The 22,354-nt window shown below is 37.3% G+C and overlaps 1 protein-coding gene across 1 annotated transcript in view; it reads left to right on the forward strand.

The window, feature by feature from the left end:
* LOC118900544 (liprin-alpha-2-like) overlaps window positions 1-21,115 on the forward strand; it is a 39,757-nt gene extending 18,642 nt beyond the window's left edge. The window contains 4 exon segments of the mRNA XM_036862946.1: window positions 18,340-18,673; window positions 18,676-20,119; window positions 20,121-20,784; window positions 20,786-21,115. Of these exon segments, the coding sequence (XP_036718841.1) occupies window positions 18,340-18,673; window positions 18,676-20,119; window positions 20,121-20,784; window positions 20,786-21,115 (2,772 nt within the window).
* The last annotated feature ends 1,239 nt before the right edge of the window (window positions 21,116-22,354 follow it).

A 22,354-nucleotide genomic window follows, 5' to 3' on the forward strand; every position in this document is an offset into this window, starting at 1 on the left:
ACAAGACGGACTTAATTGATATTTACAGGACATTCCATCCCCAAACAAGAGAATACACTTTCCTTCTCAAGTGCTCATGGAACATTCTCCAGGATAGATCATATCTTGGGTCACAAATCAAGCCCTGGTAAATTTAAGAAAATTGAGATCGTATCAAGTATCTTTTCAGACCACAATGCTGTGAGACTGGATATCAATTACAGGAAAAATCTGTAAAAAATACAAACACACGGAGGCTAAACAATACACTACTAAATAACCAAGAGATCACTGAAGAAATCAAAGAGGAAATTAAAAAATACCTAGAAACAACAACAACAACAACAAAAAATACCTAGAAACAAATGACAATGAAAACACGATGACCCAAAACCTATGGGATGCAGCAAAAGCAGTTCTAAGAGGGAAGTTTATAGCAATACAATCCTACCTCAAGAAACAAGAAAAATCTCAAATAAACAAGCTAACCATACACCTAAAACAATTAGAGAAAGAAGAACAAAAAAACCCCCAAAGTTAGCAGAAGGAAAGAAATCATAAAGATCAGGTCAGAAATAAATGAAAAAGAAATGAAGGAAAAAATAGCAAGATCAATAAAACTAAAAGCTGGTTCTTTGAGAAGATAAACAAAATTGATAAACCATTAGCCAGACTTATCAGAAAAAAAGGGAGAAAACTCAAATCAATAGAATTAGAAATGAAAAGGATAATAACAACTGACACTGCAGAAATAAAAAGCATCATGAGAGATTACTACAGGCAACTATATGCCAATAAAATGCACAACCTGGAAGAAATGGACAAATTCTTAGAAAAGCACAGCCTTCTGAGACTGAACCAGGAAGAAATAAAAAGCATAAGCAGACCAATCACAACCACTGAAATTGAAACTGTGATTAAAAATCTTCCAACAAACAAAAGCCCAGGACCAGATGGCATCACAAGCGAATTCTACCAAACATTTAGAGAAGAGCCAACACCTATCCTTCTCAACCTCTTCCAAAATATAGCAGAGAGAGGAACACTCCCAAACTCATTCTATGAGGCCACCATCACCCTGATACCAAAACCAGACAAAGATGTCACAAAGAAAGAAAACTACAGGCCAATATCACTGATGAATATAGGTGCAAAAATCCTCAACAAAATACTAGCAAACAGAATCCAACAGCACATGAAAAGGATCATACACCATGATCAAGTGGGGTTTATCCCAGGAATGCAAGGATTCCTCAATATACGCAAATCAATCAATGTGATACACCATATTAACAAATTGAAGGAGAAAAACCATATGATAATCTCAATAGATGCAGAAAAAGCGTTTGGTGTTTTTTTTTTTTATTATGTTGAGGGAACTTGCCTCAACATAATAAAAGCCATATATGACAAACCCACAGCCAACATCATTCTCAATGGTGAAAAATGGAAACAATTTCCACTAAGATCAGGAACAAGACTACGTTACCCACTTTCACCACTATTATTCAACATAGTTTTGGAATTTTTAGCCACAGCAATCAGAGAAGAAAAAGAAACAAAAGGAATCCAAATTGGAAAAGAAGAAGTAAAACTCACTGTTTGCAGATGCCATGATACTAAACATAGAGAATCCTATAGATGCCACCAGAAAATTACAAGAGCTAATCAATGAATTTGGTAAAGTTGCAGGATACAAAATTAATGCACAGAAGTCTCTTGCATTCCCATACACTAATGATGAAAAATCTGAAAGAGAAATTAAGGAAACACTCCCATTTACCATTACAACAAATAGAATAAAATACCTAGGAATAAACCTACCTAAGGAGACAAAAGACCTGTATGCAGAAAACTATAAGACACTGATGAAAGAAATTAAAGACGATACAAACAGATGGAGAGATATATCATGCTCCTGGATTGGAAGAATCAACATGTGAAATTGACTATACTACCCAAAGCAATCTACAGATTCAATGCAATCCCTATCAAATTACCAATGTCATTTTTCACAGAACTAGAACAAAAAATTTCACAATTTGTATGGAAACACAAAAGACCCTGAATAGCAAATCAGTCCTGAGAAAGAAAAACGGAGCTTGAGGAATCAGACTCCCTGATTTCAGACTACATTACAAAGCTACAGTAATCAAGACAGTATGGTACTGGCACAAAAACAGAAATATAGATCAATGGAACAGGATAGAAAGCCCAGAGATAAACCCATGCACATATGGTCACCTCATCTGTGATAAAGGAAGCAAGAGTATACAATGGAGAAAAGATGTCCTCTTCAATAAGTGGTGCTGGGAGAACTGGACAGCTACATGTAAAAGAATGAAATTAGAACACTCCCTAACACCATACACAAAAGTAAACTCAAAATGGATTCAAGACCTAAATGTAAGGCCAGACACTATAAAACTCTTCGAGGAAACATTAGGCAGAACACTCTATGACATAAATCACCGCAAGATCCTTTTTCACCCACCTCCTAGAGAAATGGAAATAAAAACAAAAATAAACAAATAGGACCTCATGAAACTTAAAAGCTTTTGCACAGCAAAGGAAACCATAAACAAGATGAAAAGACAGCCCTCAGAATGGGAGACAATATTTGCAAATGAAGCAACTGACAAAGGATTAATCTCCAAAATGTGCAAGCAGCTCATGCAGCTCAATATCAAAAAAAACAAACAACCCAATCCAAAAATGGGCAGAAAACCTAAATAGACATTTCTCCAAAGAAGATATACAGATTGCCAACAAACACATGAAAGGATGTTCAACATCACTAATCATTAGAGAAATGCAAATCAAAACTACAATGACCACACCAGTCAGAATGGCATCATCAAAAAATCTAGAAACAATAAATGCTGGAGAGAGTGTGGAGAAAAGAGAACCCTCTTGCACTGTTGGTGGGAATGTAAATTGATACAGCCACTATGGAGAACAGTATGGAGTTTCCTTACAAAACTAAAAATAGAACTACCATATGATCCAGCAATCCCAATACTGGGCATATACTCTGAGAAAACCATAATTCAAAAAGAGTCATGTAACACAATGATCTTTTCAGCTCTATTTACAATAGCCAGGACATGGAAGCAACCTAAGTGTCCATCGACAGATGAATGGATAAAGAATATGTGGCACATATATACAATGGAATATTACTCAGCTATAAAAAGAAACAAAATTGAGTTATTTGTAGTGAAGTGGATGGACCCAGAGTCTGTCATACAGAGTGAAGTAAGTCAGAAAGAGAGACACAAATAGCATATGCTAACACATATATATGGAATCTAAGAGAAAAAAAAAAGGTTCTGATGAATCTAGGGCCAGGACAGGAATAAAGACGCAGACGTAGAGAATGGACTTGAGGACACGGGGAGGAGGAAGGGTAAGCTGGGACAAAGTGAGAGAGTGGCATGGACATATATACACTACCAAATGTAAAATAGATAGCTAGTCGGAAGCAACCGCATAGCACAAGGAGACCAGTTCTGCGCTTTGTGACCACCTAGAGGGGTGGGATAGGGAGGGTGGGGAGGTAGACGCATGAGGGAGGAGATATGGGGATATATGTATAGTATAGCTGATTCACTTTGTTATACAGCAGAAACTAACACAACAATGTAAAGCAATTATACTCCAATCAGGATGTTAAAATTTTTTTTTTAATTAAAAAAATCCCTGAATAATTTTAGTGTTTTAATTTTTAAAAATTAAATATGCCTATTCAAGCATATTCGGTGATATTTAAATGATAAAAACTTGCACCCAATTGACTATGATTATTCACTTCTTAATGTTGATCCTTGACAATGGACTTTGCAAATTATAGTTTATTTACTATGCTCAGAGCAGGGATCCCTACAAGTAATTCCATTTTACATGAAAATGTTTACTATTCTTTAAAGAAGGTAGGACAAGTGAGAAAAACTCCTAGATTAATATGGGTCTCTGATTCACTTTTTAAAGAGAAATTTTCCAAAATTTGCTCTCTCTTTCCATGCCAAGTTAGACTTTTACAAAGTTAATATTCTTAAGTGCAAAGTTTTAAGTAATTTGGAAATGAACATGATATGAGTGGATGGCAATGTTTTAAATAGAAATCCTCAACCTAGAATTTTTAACTTGTCCAATATATACTAGCTGAATTAAGAGCAAGCAAACTTTTCTAATCTGTGTTGTGTGCAGATGGGTATATTTGACTGAGAAGATAGACATAATGTGATTCTTCTTAACGAGCCAAGGAGGGGAATATGGCCTAAGACCTTCCTGCCAGTCTTTCCTGTGCTCCTTTACATATGAGCTTGTACCCAAAAGAATGCCCAGGTACTATTTACAAATGGAATATGACTAGCAGAAGGAGTGCCTTCCAAACTGACATTTCATAAGTGTCAATGGAAGGACACTGGCATTTCTTTTGAGTAGCACTGGGATGTTGTCACTGTGCCTCTTCGGTTTATCTAGTGAGAGAACCAGGCTAAGCTATGAGTTTCCTCCTCATTAAGCCACAGAAAGACTTTCAAGGTGTTTCTTCTCGATCTTGACACTTAAGTCACCCATATAGGCTCAGACCAAAGAATTTAGCAAGAGGTAGATTGCTCAAATCTCTCTCAGTCAGGAGCAATTTTGTCCACCAGAGAATATTTAGCAATGTCTGTAGAAAAAACTGAAGGGGGAGTGCTACTGACATCTAGGGTTAGAAACTGGGGGTGCTGCTACGCATCTTACAGGGCGCAGGACAGCTCCCACCACGAAGAGTTAGCAGGCCTGAAATGTCAGTAGTGCAGAGGTGAAGCAAGCTTGATGTAGACCGAATGCGGGGGAAAAATGTCAATACAATACCACATTACCTCACATGCCTAAGGAAAAATAATTTAACGTAAATTCTACTTGTCCAGAGACACGGAAGGCTCTCCTCCTGCCATACTGGGTGAGTAATTAGAAGGATGTTGGGCACTTAAAATGCTGTGATAACTTCTTTTAATGACCTCATATTTTTTAGGGAAACATCCCCAAATGAAGATACAGCTTAAAAAATCCATTAGCATCTTTGTAGTAAATGTCTTCATTATCACGCCATACGGAGGAGTCATGGTGAGAGCCTGTTTTAAAAAGCAGTGGTTGCTTTGTTTTAAGAAAAATTGCCAACACAAGAAAACAATGTCTCATTTTTTTCTACCATGTCTTGGCAATGATTGCTTCTACTCTGAGACCGAATATCTTCTCTAAAATATTCAAAGCACAGAATGTAATTTTTGACTACAAAATATCTCTGCTGTCTCTAAAGTTTAGCTTTTGAAGCCAGTTTGTTTAAAAGTTTTTGTTGCTGTTGCTCTTCACACCAAATTAGAATGAGTTGCCCACTGATTGTCTTTAAGCTAATGGTAACCTTGGTCCTGACATACAAATAAGTTAAAATAATGTGTCATACCCATATGGACATATGCCCAAGTGATTTTTTTAGCTTTAATATTTAAATTATAAACATAGCATATAAACACATTTATTAGAAAAATTCAAACATCACCAAATATATAGCGGAAAAGTGAAAATCCATCCCCAAATCTCATGCTCTACCTTATATATAGCATGTCAGGCAGTTTGATGGGTTTATAATTTTTCATTTCTACAATAATTTTTGAATAGGGAATATATGCAAATAGTTCAAAATTCAGAAGTTACCAAGGAGTTTACAGGAAAAATTGTCTCTTTCCTTCCCTGTTTCCAGCAATTAAATTCCCCTCCCTTGAAGCAAATCCTGCTAAGAGTACATATTTTTGTGATATGTGTCCTTCACATAGTATTTTATGCATTTATGGACATATATGTTTATAATGTGAAACTACCATTTATTGTTAACTACATGTCCAAACTGATAAGATCTTTACATATATTATCTCATTTAATCCTTGTATCAACCCTGAGGGGTAGAAAATACTTAAGTTAAATATTTAAGAATTATGATATTATGAAACATAAAATTGTATAGGTCAAAATGGTCAAATATCAACAAGTCATATAATTGGACCTAATATTAGGAAGTGGGAGATTTCCATTTTTTGCAGCAAGGAAGATACCCTGAGAACTTCCCCTTAACAAAACGAACTGCGCGTAGCTGAGTTTTCAATAAGAGGAAATCCCCAGAAGGCAAGTACAAATTCGGAAATGAAAACAGCAAGAAACCCCGGGAGGTTAGAGGCATAACATCCAGGAAAGACCATGAGATAAAGCCTTTGAGCTCATAGAGAAAATGGAGGGTTCACAGGACATGGAATTGAAACTCTTACAAAAAGCAGGGACCTTTGACTAACTACATCCTCAGTTAAAGGGAAATTTAGGAAAAAAAAATCTGCCCTTCAGCACAGATAGGCAAGGAAAGAACTTGTCTTCCTTTGCTTTGGCTCCGGGTAGAGGAAACAAAAAGGGCTTCCCTAAGAATTCATTACACTTGGGGGCATTTTTTCCCTAGAGTTTGCAATTCTAATCGATGCTACCATGTAGAGTATGAAATTCCAGCTAAGGAAGTAGCATGAAAGGGGTTTGGGCTAGGAATATGCCTGACAGATCTGTCAGAAACAACCGTACAACTATTTTAGAGAGAAACCTCTTCAGCTCAGACCAGAAAAGATTCCCACAGGCAAAGTCCCACTTATCATGAAATAAATAGAAACAGAATAACAAGACACAAGGGGGAAAAGAGATTTAAGATTTAAGACAACAAATAGAACTTCTAGACTTGAAATATATGATCACTGAAGTTAAAGTCTCAGTGGGAAAGTCAAACAGCAGTTCAGACAAAACACAGAAAATCATTGAAATCAAAGATGTAGCAGAGAAAAGATAAAAACAGGGAAAATGTAAAAGAGTTTAAGACATGGAGGAGAGAAAGAGAAGGCTCACTATGTGTCTAAAATCAATTTTAGATCAAAAGAAGAGTCAGTATTTAAAGAAATATTAGCTGAGAATCTCCAGAATTGATGAAAGACAGGAATCTTCATGCTCAGAAAATGTGAGTCCCAAGCAGAATAGAACCCTACATTTCAACTTAGTGAAAATGCTGAAGATGAAAGACAAAGACCTTAAAAACAGCCTGTATTTGATTGGGATTGACAAATACACACTACTATATATAAAATAGATAACTAATAAGGACCTACTGTATAGCACAGGGAACTCTTCTCAATATTCTGTAATGACCTATATGGGAAAAGAATCTAAAAAGAGTGAACATATGTATATGTATGAATGATACACTTTGCTGTACAGCAGAAACTAGCACAACATTTTAAATCAACTATATTCCAATAAAAATTAAAAAAAAACACACGCAGGAAAACCAAACCAAACCCCAAAAACAGCCAGTAAAACAACAGAGAAGCTTTATATGAGATTACAAATCCAGTAGCCAGCAAAGAGTTTTGAACTCACATCTTTCAGACTCCAAATCCCATGTACCTTGCAGTTTCTGTGTTCTGCTCCCTAGCATTCCTAATTGCTGTTTTTCATCTCCTGCTATTACTCTCAGGCTACATGAAATGCCTTTATAAATATTTACTCTGTTCTAACAGCTTTTATAGATTTTACTCTCTGCTTTTAAAATTTTAAACATGTCATTCATTCAACAAATATTTATTCAGCAACTACTGTGTGCAAGGCACTATTCTAGGATAAAAAACAGACACCGCCTCTATAAAACAAATTAAAAGGTCGAGAAATACCAGTCTTGATATTAGGATGCACTGATACAGCTTAAGGGCTTGCTAGCATAATTTCTGACTGGTCATGCACTGAACTGATTGTTAAATACCTTGCATACCATCTTGGATGTATCAGTTTTCACCAAAGTTTGGTGCTTTTTCTTGGAATGATCTCCTGAACTCTTATACACCCAGCCTGATAAATCCTATTTTTGGTGGGAATGGGGAGGTATAGAGACTAAGGTGGGAGAACTTCTGACTTTTTAGTGAGATGTACTTTAACTACTTCATTCCTTTTCGTGAAAATGGTTTCTCTTCTCCTCCTTCCACATTTATGTCACATATCAAGAACCCCTAGTTTATTCTGCAAAGATACATGAGGTTCTATTCCCATCTCTGCTCTTCTCAAATGTGGACAAAGAATGTCACCTGCTATTTCAGTAAACAAAGGATGTTGTGGCCATAAAGCCATCAGCCACTGCATCAGCCCCCCACCCCGTGCACCCTGAGGGGAATTCAGGATGGAGAAAAACATGATACTGGCCCTATAAAGTTAAGGCGCATATGAAAGGAATGATATCAATAAGCCCAGGCTCTTGCATCTTCCCATATACAGAAAATCATTAAAATCATTAAATTGAGATGTCTGCTTTTTGTGATTAGCAGTAATCTTTTGATGTTCTACTACATGTTTCTCCACCCCCACCCCAGCTAAAACTCCTATATACCCTGGCTTCTCTCATACCTCTTGGGAACCATTCCTCAGAGCTATCTGAGAGGCTGCTTCCCATGTTACAGTCCTCAGTAAAGCCACCTAATAAAACATAATTCTCAACTTTTAAGGTTGTGCATTTTTTTTCAGTTGACAAAACCATCTTGTCTTCATAGTGTTAAAACAAAAACAAGAAAGAGGTTTACCCGAGATTTCAGTGTATAACCATCTAATTTGATCTTTAGCCACATTCTGCTTAGTCCAAAAACAACAGTGATTCTATCTATCCTTTAAGACATGCACCATGTCGAAAAAATAGGTTCAAGATGGCGGCGTAGAAGGACGTGCTCTCACTCCCTCTTGCGAGAGCACCGTAACCACAACTAACTGCCAAACAATCATCAACAGGAAGACACTGGAACTCACCAAAAAAGATATCCCACATCCACAGACAAAGGAGAAACTGCAATGAGACAGTAGGAGGGGCACAATCACAATAAAATCAAATCCCATAACTGCTGGGTGGGTGACTAAAGGACTGGAGAACACTTATACCACAGAAGTCCACCCACTGGAGTGAAGGTTCTGAGCCCCACGTCAGGCTTCCCAACCTGGGGGTCTGGCGACGGGAGGAGGAATTCCTAGAAAATCAGACTTTGAAGGCTAGCGGGATTTGATGGCAGGACGTCAACAGGACTGGGGGAAACAGAGACTCCACTCTTGGAGGGCACACAAAAAGTAGTGTGTGTATAGGGACCCAAGGACAGGAGCAGTGACACCATAGGAGACTGAACCAGACCTACCTGCTAGTGTTGGAGGGTCTCCTGCAGAGGCAGTGGGTGGCTGTGTTTCACTGCGAGGACAAGAACACTGGCAGCAGAAGTTCTGGGAAGTACTCCTTGGTATGGGCCCTCCCAGAGTCTGCCATTAACCCCACCAAAGAGCTGGGTAGGTTCCAGTGTTGGGTTGCCTCAGGCCAAACAACCAACAGGGAGGGAACCCAGCCACACCCTTCAGCAGACAGTGGATTAAAGTTTGACTGAGCTCTGTCCACCAGAACAACAGCCAGTTCTACCCACCACCAGTCCCTCCCATCAGGAAACTTGCACAAGCCTCTTAGATAGCCTCATCCACCAGAGGGCAGATAGCAGAAGCAAGAAGAACTACAATCCTGCAGTCTGTGGAATGAAAACCACATTCACAGAAAGACAGACAAGATGGAAAGGCAGAGGGCTATGTACCAGCTGAAGGAACAAGATAAAACCCCAGAAAAACAACTAAATGAAGTGGAAATAGGCAACCTTCCCGAAAAAGAATTCAGAATAATGATAGTGAAGATGATCCAGGACCTCGGAAAAAGAATGGAAGCAAAGATCGAGAAGATGCAAGAAATGTTTAACAAAGACCTAGAAGAATTAAAGGACAAACAAACAGAAATGAACAACACAATAACAGAAATGAAAACTACACTAGAAGGAATCAATAGCAGAATAACTGAGGCAGAAGAAAGGATAAGTGACCTGGAAGACAGAATGGTGGAATTCACTGCTGCAGAACAGACTAAAGAAAAAAGAATGAAAAGAGCTGAAGACAGCTTAAGAGACTTATGGGACAACATTAAAATCAACAACATTCGCATTATAGGGGTCCCAGAAGGAGAGGAGAGAGAGAAAGGACCCGAGAAAATATTTTAAGAGATTATAGTTGAAAACATCCCTAACATGGGAAAGGAAATAGCCACCCAAGTCCAGGAAGCACAGAGAGTCCCATACAGGATAAACAGAAGGAGAAATACACTGAGACACATGTTAATCAAATTGGAAAAAAATAAAGACAAAGAAAAATTACTGAAAGCAGCAAGGGAAAAACGACAAATAACATACAAGGGAACTCCCATAAGGTTAACAGCTGATTTCTCAGCAGAAACTCTACAAGCCAGAAGGGAGTGGCATGATATATTTAAAATGATGAAAGGGAAGAACCTACAACCAAGATTACTCTACCAAGCAAGGATCTCATTCAGATTCGACGGAGAAATCAAAAGCTTTACAGACAAGCAAAAGTTAAAAGAATTCAGCACCACCAAACCAGCTCTACAACAAATGCTAAAGGAACTTCTGTAAGTGGGAAACACAAGAGAACAAAAGGACCTAAAAAACAAACCTAAAACAATTAAGAAAATGGTAATAGGAACATACATATCGATAATTACCTTAAATGTGAATGGATTAATGCTCCAACCAAAAGACACAGGTTCGCTGAATGGATACAAAAAACAAGACCCATATATATGTTGTCTAGAAGAGAGCCACTTCAGATCTAGGGACACATACAGACTGAAAGTGAGGGGATGGAAAAAGATATTCCATGCAAATGGAAATCAAAAGAAACCTGGAGTAGTAATACTCATATCAGATAAAATAGACTTTAAAATAAAGAAGGTTACAAGAGAAAAGGAAGGACACTACATAATGATCAAGGGATCAATCCAAGAAGAAGATATAACAGTTATAAATATATATGCACCCAACATAGGAGCACCTCAATACATAAGGCAACTGCTAACAGCTATAAAAAAGGAAATCGACAGTAACACAATAATAGTGGGGGACTTTAACACCTCACTTACACCAATGGACAGATCATACAAAATGAAAATAAATAAGGAAACAGAAGCTTTAAATGACACAACAGACCAGATGGATTTAATTGATATTTATAGGACATTCCATCCAAAAACAGCAGATTACACTTTCTTCTCAGTGCACACAGACATTCTCCAGGTATAGATCACATCTTGGGTCACAAATCAAGCCTCAGTAAATTGAAGAAAATTGAAATCATATCAAGCATCTTTTCTGACCACAACGCTATGAGATTAGAAATCAATTACAGGGAATAACACACAAAAAAACACAAACACATGGAGGCTGAACAATACGTTACTAAATAACCAAGAGATCACTGAAGAAATCAAAGAGGAAATCAAAAAATACCTAGAGACAAATGACAATGAAAACACGACGATCCAAAACCTATGGGATGCAGCAAAAGCAGTTCTAAGAGGGAAGTTTATAGCTATACAAGCCTACCTCAAGAAACAAGAAAAATCTCAAATAAACAATCTAATGTTACACCTAAAGGAACTAGAGAAAGAAGAACAATCAAAACCCAAAGTTAGCAGAAGGAAAGAAATCATAAAGATCAGAGCAGAAATAAATGAAATAGAAACAAAGAAAACAATAGGGAAGATCAATAAAACTAAAAGGTGGTTCTTTGAGAAGATAAACAAAATTGATAAACCATTAGCCAGACTGATCAAGAAAAAGAGGGAGAGGACTCAAATCAATAAAATTAGAAATGAAAAAGGAGAAGTTACAACAGACACTGCAGAAATACAAAGCATCTTAAGAGACTACTACAAGCAACTCTATGCCAATAAAATGGACAACCTGGAAGAAATGGACAAATTCTTAGAAAGCTATAACCTTCCAAGACTGAACCAGGAAGAAATAGAAAATATGAACAGACCAATCACAAGTAATGAAATTGAAACTGTGATTAAAAATCTTCCAACAAACAAAAGTCCAGGACCAGATGGCTTCACAGGTGAATTCTATCAAACATTCAGAGAAGAGATAACACCCATCCTTCTCAAACTCTTCCAAAAACTTGCAGAGGAAGGAACACTCCCAAACTCATTCTATGAGGTCACCATCACCCTGATACCAAAACCAGACAAAGATACTACAAAAAAAGAAAATTACAGACCAATATCACTGATGAATATAGATGCAAAAATCCTCAACAAAATACTAGCAAACAGAATCCAACAACACATTAAAAGGATCATACACCATGATCAGGTGGGATTTATCCCAGGGATGCCAGGATTCTTCAGTATATGCAAGTCAATCAATGTGATACACCATATTAACAAACTGAAGAAGAAAAACCATATGATCATCTCAATAGATGCAGAAAAAGTTTTTGACAAAATTCAACATCCATTTATGATAAAAACTCTCCAGAAAGTGGGCATAGAGGGAAACTACCTCAACATAATAAAGGCCATATATGACAAACCCACAGCCAACATCATTCTCAATGGTGAAAAACTGAAAGCGTTTACTCTAAGATCAGGAACAAGACAAGGATGTCCACTCTCACCACTATTATTCAACATAGTTTTGGAAGTCCTAGCCATGGCAATCAGAGAAGAAAAAGAAATAAAAAGAATACAAATTGGAATACAAGAAGTAAAACTGTCACTGTTTGCAGATGACATGATAGTATACATAGAGAATCCTAAAGATGCCACCAGAGAACTGCTAGAGCTAATCAATGAATTTGGTAAAGTTGCAGGATACAACTTTCTGTAATGCACAGAAATCTCTTGCATTCCTATACACTGATGATGAAAAATCTGAAAGAGAAATTAAGCAAACACTCCCATTTAACATTGCAATAACAAGAATAAAATACCTAGGAATAAACCTACCAATTACCAATGGCATTTTTTACAGAACTAGAACAAAAAATCTTAAAATTTGTATGGAGACACAAAAGACCCCGAATAGCCAAAGCAGTCTTAAGCAAAAAAAACGGAGCTGGAGGAAATCAGATTCCCTGACTTCAGACTATACTACAAAGTGACAGTAAGCAAGACAATATGGTCCTGGCACAAAAACAGAAATATAGATCAATGGAATAGGATAGAAAGCCCAGAGATAAACCCACACACATATGGTTAACTAATATATGACAAAGGAGGCAAGGATATACAATGGAGAAAAGACAGTCTCTTCAATAAGTAGTGCTGGGAAAACTGGACAGCTACACGTAAAAGAATGAAATTAGAACACTCCCCAGCACCGTACACAAAGATAAGCTCAAAATGGATTAAAGACCTAAATATAAGACTGGACACTATAAAACTCTTAGAGGAAAACTTAGGAAGAACCCTCTTTGACATAAATCACAGCAAGATCTTTTTTGATCCACCTCCTAGAGTAATGGAAATGAAAACAAAAATAAACAAATGGGACCTAATGAAACTTAAAAGCTTTTGCACAGCAAAGGAAACTACAAACAAGATGAAAAGACAACCCTCAGAATGGGAGAAAATATTTGCAAACGAATCAATGGACGAAGGATTAATCTCCAAAATATATAAACAGCTCATTCAGCTCAATATTAAAAATACAAACAACCCAATCCAAAAATGGGCGGAAGACCTAAATAGACATTCTTTCAAAGAAAACATACAGATGCCCAAGAAGCACATGAAAAGCTGCTCAACATCACTAATTATTAGAGAAATGCAAATCAAAATTACAATGAGGTATCACCTCACACCACTTAGAATGGGCATCATCAGAAAACCTACAAACAACAAACACTGGAGAGGGTGTGGGGAAAAGGGAACCCTCTTGCACTGTTGGTGGGAATGTAAATTGATACAGCCACTATGGAGAACGGTGTGGAGGTTCCTTAAAAAACTAAAAATAGAATTACCATATGATCCAGCAATCTCACTACTGGCATATACCCAGAGAAAACCATAATTCAAAAAGACACATGCACCCCAATGTTCATTGCAGCACTATTTACAATATCCAGGACATGGAAGCAACCTAAATGCCCATTGACAGACAAATGGATAAAGAAGATGTGGTACATATATACAATGGAATATTACTCAGCCATAAAAAGGAACAAAACTGGGTCATCTGTAGAGTCGTGGACGGATCTAGACACTGTCATACAGAGTGAAGTAAGTCAGAAAGAGAAAAACAAAAATCGTATATTAATGCATATATGTGGAACCTAGAAAAATGGTACAGATGAACCAGTTTGCAGGGCAGAAATTGAGACACAGATGTAGAGAACAATTGTATGGACACCAAGGGGGGAAAGCTGGGTGGGGTGGTGGTGGTGTGATGAATTGGGAGATTGGGATTGAGATATATACACTAATATGTATGAAATGGTTAACTAATAAGAACCTGCTGTATAAAAAAAATATAAAAGAAAACTCAAAAATTCAAAAAAAAATACATGCACCATGTCTATATTAGCTTGCATTTGTATAGGTATGTATGTCTTTAAACTCTTTCATAGGTGTCATCTTAAAATTCATATATGTGTATACATACATGTTTGTAAAAACCAAAAGTTAAATAGTTCAAAATTATTTAGACTTTTTTTTTGAGGACGGTGGTTTAAAATGTTTAATGTTGTAACCCAAGGAGGCAGTGAAATTTATCAGACTAGGATAAAGAAAAATATTAAACAAATCCATTGGCTCCTTTTTAAAGCCAAACCAAGTATCTAATATGAAAGTAAAATTTTTTAAATTTTATAAAATATTTCATTATGAGTGTATCATACAGAGTAAAAGTGTATAACTGTATAAAATAAAAAAATAAAAAGAACAAACTTTGCTTATCAGCCAGCTTAAAAAACAGAACATTACTAATATTTTTGAAGGCTACTGTGTACCGCTCCATGATAGCAACACCACTCTTTCCTTCCCAGATGCAATCAGTATCCTAAATTTTGTGATAATCTCCCTGTACCTTTTCTTCATATTTTAATCACATGTATGTGTCCCTGAACAATATATTGTTTAGCTATGCCTATTTTTGAACTTCGTATGAATGGAACTGTACTTCTGTATTCTGCAATTCGCTTTTGGAGCTCAAATTTTTTTCTGAAATTCATTTATGTTGGTGCCTATAGCTGTAGCTCAGTTTTACTACAGCACAGTATTTCATTATGTGATTGTACTACAATTTATCCATTCTAATTTCAATGGACAATTGAGCTGTTTCTAGTGTTTGTTGCTATTATGAACAATGCTACTATGAACATTTTTCATCATCTTTCTTGGTGCACATGTGCGAAGATTTGGATTAGAATTCCTGGGACAAGGGGTTTATGCACATGGAAGTTGAATGGTAGGTAAATTATTCCCCAAGATTATTGTCCCAATTTGTGTTCTTACCTGCTCCGAGAAATCCTACTGTTCTATGTTCCTCTCGTCACTTGGTTTTGTCAGACTTTAATTTTTTTCTAGTCTGGCAGCTGTGAAATGGTATATCATTATTTAAATGTTCACTGATTGTAATAAGGTAGAGAATCTTTTGATATTTATTGGCTACTCGTGTCACCCAATAAATAAATAAATAAATAGATTGTTTCTATTTTTCTATTGACACATGAGGCTTTTATATATTGTAGACACTAGTCCTTTTTATATTTTTTGTTATGTGTATCACAAATATATTTTCTCAGTTTGTGGTTTGTCTTTTACACTCTTTACAGGGTCTTTTTTTTTAATTGAAGTATGGTTGATTTACAATGTTGTGTCAGTATTTGCTGCACAGCAAAGTGATTCAGTTATACATATATACACATTCTTTTTTGTATTCTTTTCCATTGTGGGTTATCACAGGATATTGAATATAGTTCCCTGTGCTGTACAGTAGAACCTTGTTGTTTATCTATTCTACATATAATAGTTTGCATCTGCTAATCCCAAACTCCCAATCCATTCCTCCCCCAATCCCCTCCCCCTTGGCAACCACAAGTCTTTACAAGGGTCTTTTAATGCATGGTTCTGAATTGTGATGAAGCTGAATTTCTTAATACTTGTTACAGTTTACATAATTTTTGTTTAAAAATCCCTAAGGATATAGAGGTTTTTCTCTTTTATTTTCTTCTAGAATTTCTAATGTTTTGCCTTTTGTACTTACAGCTTAATACGTTAGAAACTGATTTTTTTGCGTAAGGTATGAGTTAAGGATCAGTTTACAATTTTGTCCTTATAGATGAGCAATTATTCTAGAACCATTCATTGAATAATCTGCCCTTTCCCACCAATCCTGAATTTAGTTGTGCCTTATGTCAAGTTTTCTATGTGCAGAGAACATTTTCTTATTTTTCCATTCTATTCCATTGCTCTATCTCTGCACCAGTTACAGTTTTAATTATTATGAATTTTTCTGGCAGGAAAATTCTCTCTACTTGATTCTTTAGGACTGTCTTGGCTCTTTGCTCTTCCATCTAAATTTTTAAATCTTTTAAAAAAATCTGTAATTCCAGTAAATATGAATAACTTGAGGAAGCACTTATATCTTTACAATATTAACTCTTCAATAGATGAACACAACATGTATCTCTCTTTATTTAGAACTTTTTAAATGTCTTTTGATTCAGTTTTATTATTTTCCCTATAGAAGGCTTGTTTATTGTTTGATATATGTATTCCTAAGTACCATCTATTTTCAGTTGCTGTGTAAATAGTAACTTCAAAAAATCCTGAATTTTCTGTTTGCTGCTGGTATATAGAAATGCAGTTGTTTTTTGTGTATTAATCTTATGTATTGCCACCTTGACAGGTTTCCATAATAATTTCAGTAATTTGTATATCCCCCTTTGTGTTGTCTATATAGGTGATCATATCATCTATAGATGACATTTTCCCCCTTCCATTACTTTTCTACCATTTTCTTCTTGTCACATTATCTTAAGACCTCCAGTACAATGTTGAATACCCATGATGATAGTGAGTACGTTTATACTGTTACTTAAGGAGAACACTTTTAGCATTTCACTACTGAATACATCTTATCTTTTTATATACACTGACAAATTTGTTCTTTGAACTGGCCTATACCTTTTCTTTTACTAATTGTGGTTTTGGTATTAAGTTATAACTCTTAGAAGAAATATTCCACTCTGTTTTTTTTTATAGTCCCTAAAGAGTTTGTGAAAAATTCTTCTTCTTTTCCTTGACAGAAGTAGAATTGTCCTATAAAACCATCTGAGCCTGGTGTTTGATTTGTGGGGGAAAAATGACTACAAGTCTAATTTCTTCAATGGCCATAGACTAGAGTTTCTACTTATTGAGACTGTTTTAATAATTTGACCATTTCACATATTTCAAAAGTTTTTGGCATACAGTTGTTCATAATACCCTCTGCTTGATTTCTGCAATATATGTATGTCTTCCTTTTCCTTTTCCCAAATTATTTACCTATGTCTTTTTCTTTTTCAGTTTTGTTTTGTCAATTTTCTTATTCTTTTTGAAGAAATATATTTTGGCTTTGCTCATTCTGTCTATTGAATCTTTATTTTCTATTTCACTTATTTTTATCTTTATTAATTAGACCTGTCTAATTTCTTTAGAGTTATTCTGTTATTCTAACTTCTTAAAGTTGTATATTTAGCTCATTTATTTTCAGAATTTCTTCTTCTCTACCACAAGTACCCAGGACTATGGAACTATCTTCTCTGTGCTCAAAAGTAACAGTTCTCGCACATGAAAAGATGCTCAACATCACTAATTATAATATTAGAGAAATGCAAATCAGAACTACAATGAGGTATCACCTCACACAAGTCAGAATGGCCATTATCAAAAAGTCTACAAACAATAAATGCTGGAGAGGGTGTGGAGAAAAGGGAATCCTCTTACACTGTTGGTGGGAATGTAAATTGGTACAATCACTATGGAAAACAGTATGGAGGTTCCCTAAAAAGCTAAAAATAGAACTAGCATATGATCCAGCAACCCCACTCCAGGCATATATCTGGAGAAAACCATAATTAAAAAAGATACAGAATGTTCATTGCAACATTATTTGCAATAATAGCAAATAGCTATTATTTGCATAATAGCCAAGACACGGAAGCAACCTAAATATCCATCGACAGATGAATGGATAAAGAAGATGTGGTACATATATACAATGGAATATTACTCAGCCGTAAAAAAGAATGGAATAGACTGGAGCCTAGAGGCTCTTTGGTGGGGCTAATGGCAGACTCCGGAAAGGCTCACGCCAAGGAGTACTTCCCAGAACTTCTGCTGCCAGTGTCCTTGTCCCCACAGTGAGCCACAGCCACTCCTCACCTCTGCAGGAGACCCTCCAACACCAGCAGGATATTGAATCCCTAACAGGAGGGCTGACTGGTTCTAAGGGGGTTGATCCACCGGAATTTGCTGCACTGACAAAAGAATTAAATGCCTGCAGGGAACAACTTCTAGAAAAGGAAGAAGAAATTTCTGAACTTAAAGCTGAAAGAAACAATACAAGACTGTTACTGAAGCATTTGGAGTGCCTTGTGTCACGATATGAAAGGTCACTAAGAATGACGGTGGTGAAGCAAGAAGCCCTGTCCCCCTCTGGAGTGTCCAGCGAAGTTGAGGTTCTCAGGGTGCTGCAATCTTTATTTGAGCACCTCAAGGCCTTGGATGAAAGGTAAGGGAGCGACTGAGGGTTTCTTTAGAAAGAGTCTCTGCACTGGAAGAACTAGCTACTCCTAATCAGGAGACTGTTGCCTTGCATGAACAAAATGTTCATATACAAAGAAAAATGCCATCAAGTGAGGGATCCACAGAGTCAGAACATCTTGAAGGGATGGAACCTGGCCAGAAAGTCCATGAAAAGCGTTTGTCCAATGGCTCTATAGACTCAACTGATGAAACAAGTCCAATAGTTGAACTACAAGAATTGCTTGAAAAACAAAACTATGAAATGGCCCAAATGAAAGAACGTTTAGCAGCCCTTTCTTCTCAAGGGGGAGAGGTGGAACAGGAAGCAGAGACAGCAAGAAAGGATCTCATTAAAACAGAAGAAATGAACACTAAGTATCAAAGGGACATTAGGGAGGCCATGGCACAGAAGGAAGATATGGAAGAAAGAATCACGACCCTTGAGAAGCGTTACCCCAGTGCTCAGAGAGAATCTACCTCCATACATGACATGAATGACAAACTAGAAAATGAGTTAGCAAATAAAGAGGCCATCCTATGGCAGATGGAAGAGAAGAACAGACAGTTACAAGAGCGTCTTGAGCTGGCTGAGCAAAAGTTACAGCAAACTATGGGAAAAGCTGAGAGCTTACCTGAAGTAGAGGCTGAACTGGCTCAGAGAATTGCAGCCCTGACAAAGGCTGAAGAAAGACATGGAAACATTGAAGAATGTATGAGGCATCTAGAAGGTCAAATTGAAGAGAAAAATCAAGAACTTCAAAGAGCTAGGCAAAGAGAGAAAATGAACGAGGAGTACAACAAAAGATTATCCGAAACTGTGGATAGACTTCTGACTGAATCCAACAAACGCTTACAGCTACACTTAAAGGAACGAATGGCTGCTCTAGAAGAGAGGAATGTTTTAATTCAAGAATCAGAAACTTTCAGAAAGAATCTGCAAGAATCTTTACATGATAAGGAAAGATTAGCAGAAGAAATTGAAAAGCTGAGATCTGAACTTGACCAGATGAAAATGAGAACTGACTCTTTATTTGAACCCACAATATCAAGAACTCATCTAGACACCTCAGCTGAGCTGCCGTACTCTGTTGGATCCCTAGTGGACAGCCAGTCTTATTACAGAACAACTAAAGTAATAAGAAGACCAAGGAGGGGTCACATGGGTGTGCGGAGAGATGAGCCAAAGGTGAAATCTCTTGGGGATCATGAATGGAATAGAACACAACAAATTGGAGTGCTAAGCAGTCACCCTTTTGAAAGTGACATAGAAATGTCTGACATTGATGATGATGAAAGAGAAACGATTTTTAGCTCAATGGATCTTCACTCTCCAAGTGGTCATTCTGATGCCCAGACTCTAGCCATGATGCTTCAGGAACAACTGGATGCTATCAACAAAGAAATCAGACTAATTCAGGAAGAAAAACAATATAGAGTTACATGCTGAAGAAATTGAGAATAGAGTGGCTAGTGTGAGTCTGGAAGGCCTGAATTTAGTGAGGGTCCTTCCAGGTACCTCCATCACTGCCTCGGTTACAGCTTCTTCACTGAACAGTTCATCTCCCCCGAGTGGACACTCAACACCAAAGCTCACCCCTCGAAGTCCTGCCAGGGAAATGGATCGGATGGGAGTCATGACACTGTCAAGTGATCTAAGGAAACATCAGAGAAAGATTGCAGTGGTAGAAGAAGATGGTCGGGAGGCTAAATCAACAATTAAATGTGAAACTTCTCCTCCCCCTCCCCCTAGAGCCAACAGGATGACTCACATCCTCCCTTCTTCCTACCGCAATGATGCCCGAAGTAGTTTAACTGTCTCCCTCAAGCCTGAAAGCCTTGGGCTTGGCAGTGCCAACAGCAGCCAAGACTCTCTTCGCAAAGCCCCCAAGAAGAAAGGAATCAAGTCTTCAATAAGACGTTTGTTTGGTAAAAAAGAAAAACCTCGACTTGGGCAGCTCCGAGGCTTTATAGAGACTGAAGCTGCAGCTCAGGAGTCCCCGGGGTTAGGCAAACTTGGAATTCAAACTGAGGATAGAAGACTGAAGAAAAAGCATGAACTTCTAGAAGAAGCTTGGAGAAAGGGATTACCTTTTTGCCCAGTGGGATGGGCCCACTGTAGTCGCGTGGTTAGAGCTCTGGTTGGGAATGCCTGCTTGGTACATGGCAGCCTGCGGAGCCAATATGAAGAGCGGTGCCATTACGTCTGCTTTATCAGACACTGAGATCCAAAGAGAAATTGGAATCAGCAATCCTCTGCATCGCTTAAAGCTCCAATTAGCAATCCAGGAGATGGTTTCCCTAACCAGTCCTTCAGCTCCTCTGACATCCAAAACCGTGAGTCCATCTGTGCTCCTTCCCTCTCCCAGTGCTGGGTCAATAGCAGCATCTCCAAGTCCACAGAGCAAATTTGTGGCAGCATGAATTATTCTGAGGAGATTTAGCTTGCTCTTCATTAACCTTGCTGCTACTCTTACTAGGTTTTCAACTGAGGAGCCGTGATTCCTACCAGACTTGAAGCCTGCAACCAAGATAGACTTTTGAGCTAGCCTCTAAAGTTTAGATTTTTCTCCCAAGCAACAAGACCAAGAGTTTACTCTTTTTCAGAATTTTTCTTTTTAATTTAATCTAACATCTCAGGAGGTGAGCTATAGGCATTAGTACTTTTTGTCGTTGTAATGCTAAACTCACTACTTCTTAAGCAGTTTTCATAATTATGAAAGTACCTCAGTATTTAATGTTTTATAAATACCAAGTGGATTACCTTCCTTCAAAAAAAAAAAAAAGAATGAAATAATTCCATTTGCAGCAACATGGATGAAACTAGAGATTATCATACTAAGTAAATCAGACAGAGAAAGGTAAGTATCATATGATATCACTATATGTGGAATCTAAAAAATGATACAAGTGAACTTATTTACAAAACAGAAACAGACTCACAGAACTCGAAAGCAAACTTACGGTTACCAAAGGGGATAGGGAGGGGAGGAGGGATAAATTAGGAGCTTGGGATTAACATACACACACTACTATATATAAAATAGAGAACCAACAAGGACCTACTGTATAGCACAGGGAACTCTACTCAATGTTCTGTAATAACCTATATGGGAAAAGAATCTGAAAAAGAATGAATATATGTATATGAATAACTGAATCACTATGCTACATACCTGAAACTAACACAACCTTGTAAATCAACTATACTCCAATAAAACTTAAAAAAAAAACCTGTTTTCTATTTTGTTTTGCAATACTGGAATTGACACTCTTCAAACCACATTTTTCCTTTCCTTTGGGTTCCCTGTTAGTTTCTTCCAACAGCTGCTAAAGGGAGACTAGGAGGCTGGAGGAAGGAGAAGGAACCTGTTCCTTCTGTGTTTGCTTCCTGTTAATGGCACCCCAGCAATGTTTCTTTACTTTAGCAGTGACATTTTTTGTTCCAGTTTTTTCTATAGTCCCATAACCAGCATCACTGTCTGTCCTTAGAGACACCAGCACCAGATGGCCAGTGCTTCCTTCCTCAGTGGTTTGACTCGAAGATCTGTAGGGATGGGGGGGCTTCCTCTGAACTCCTGAACATCAGCATCTGCTGGGCAGCACCCTCTAATCAGAGATCTGGGTCCCAGCTCTGAGGAGTCTCTTTTCCAAGCTGTTAGA

The sequence above is a fragment of the Balaenoptera musculus genome, chromosome 9, assembly GCF_009873245.2.
Source record: "Balaenoptera musculus isolate JJ_BM4_2016_0621 chromosome 9, mBalMus1.pri.v3, whole genome shotgun sequence".
Lineage (NCBI taxonomy): Eukaryota > Metazoa > Chordata > Mammalia > Artiodactyla > Balaenopteridae > Balaenoptera > Balaenoptera musculus.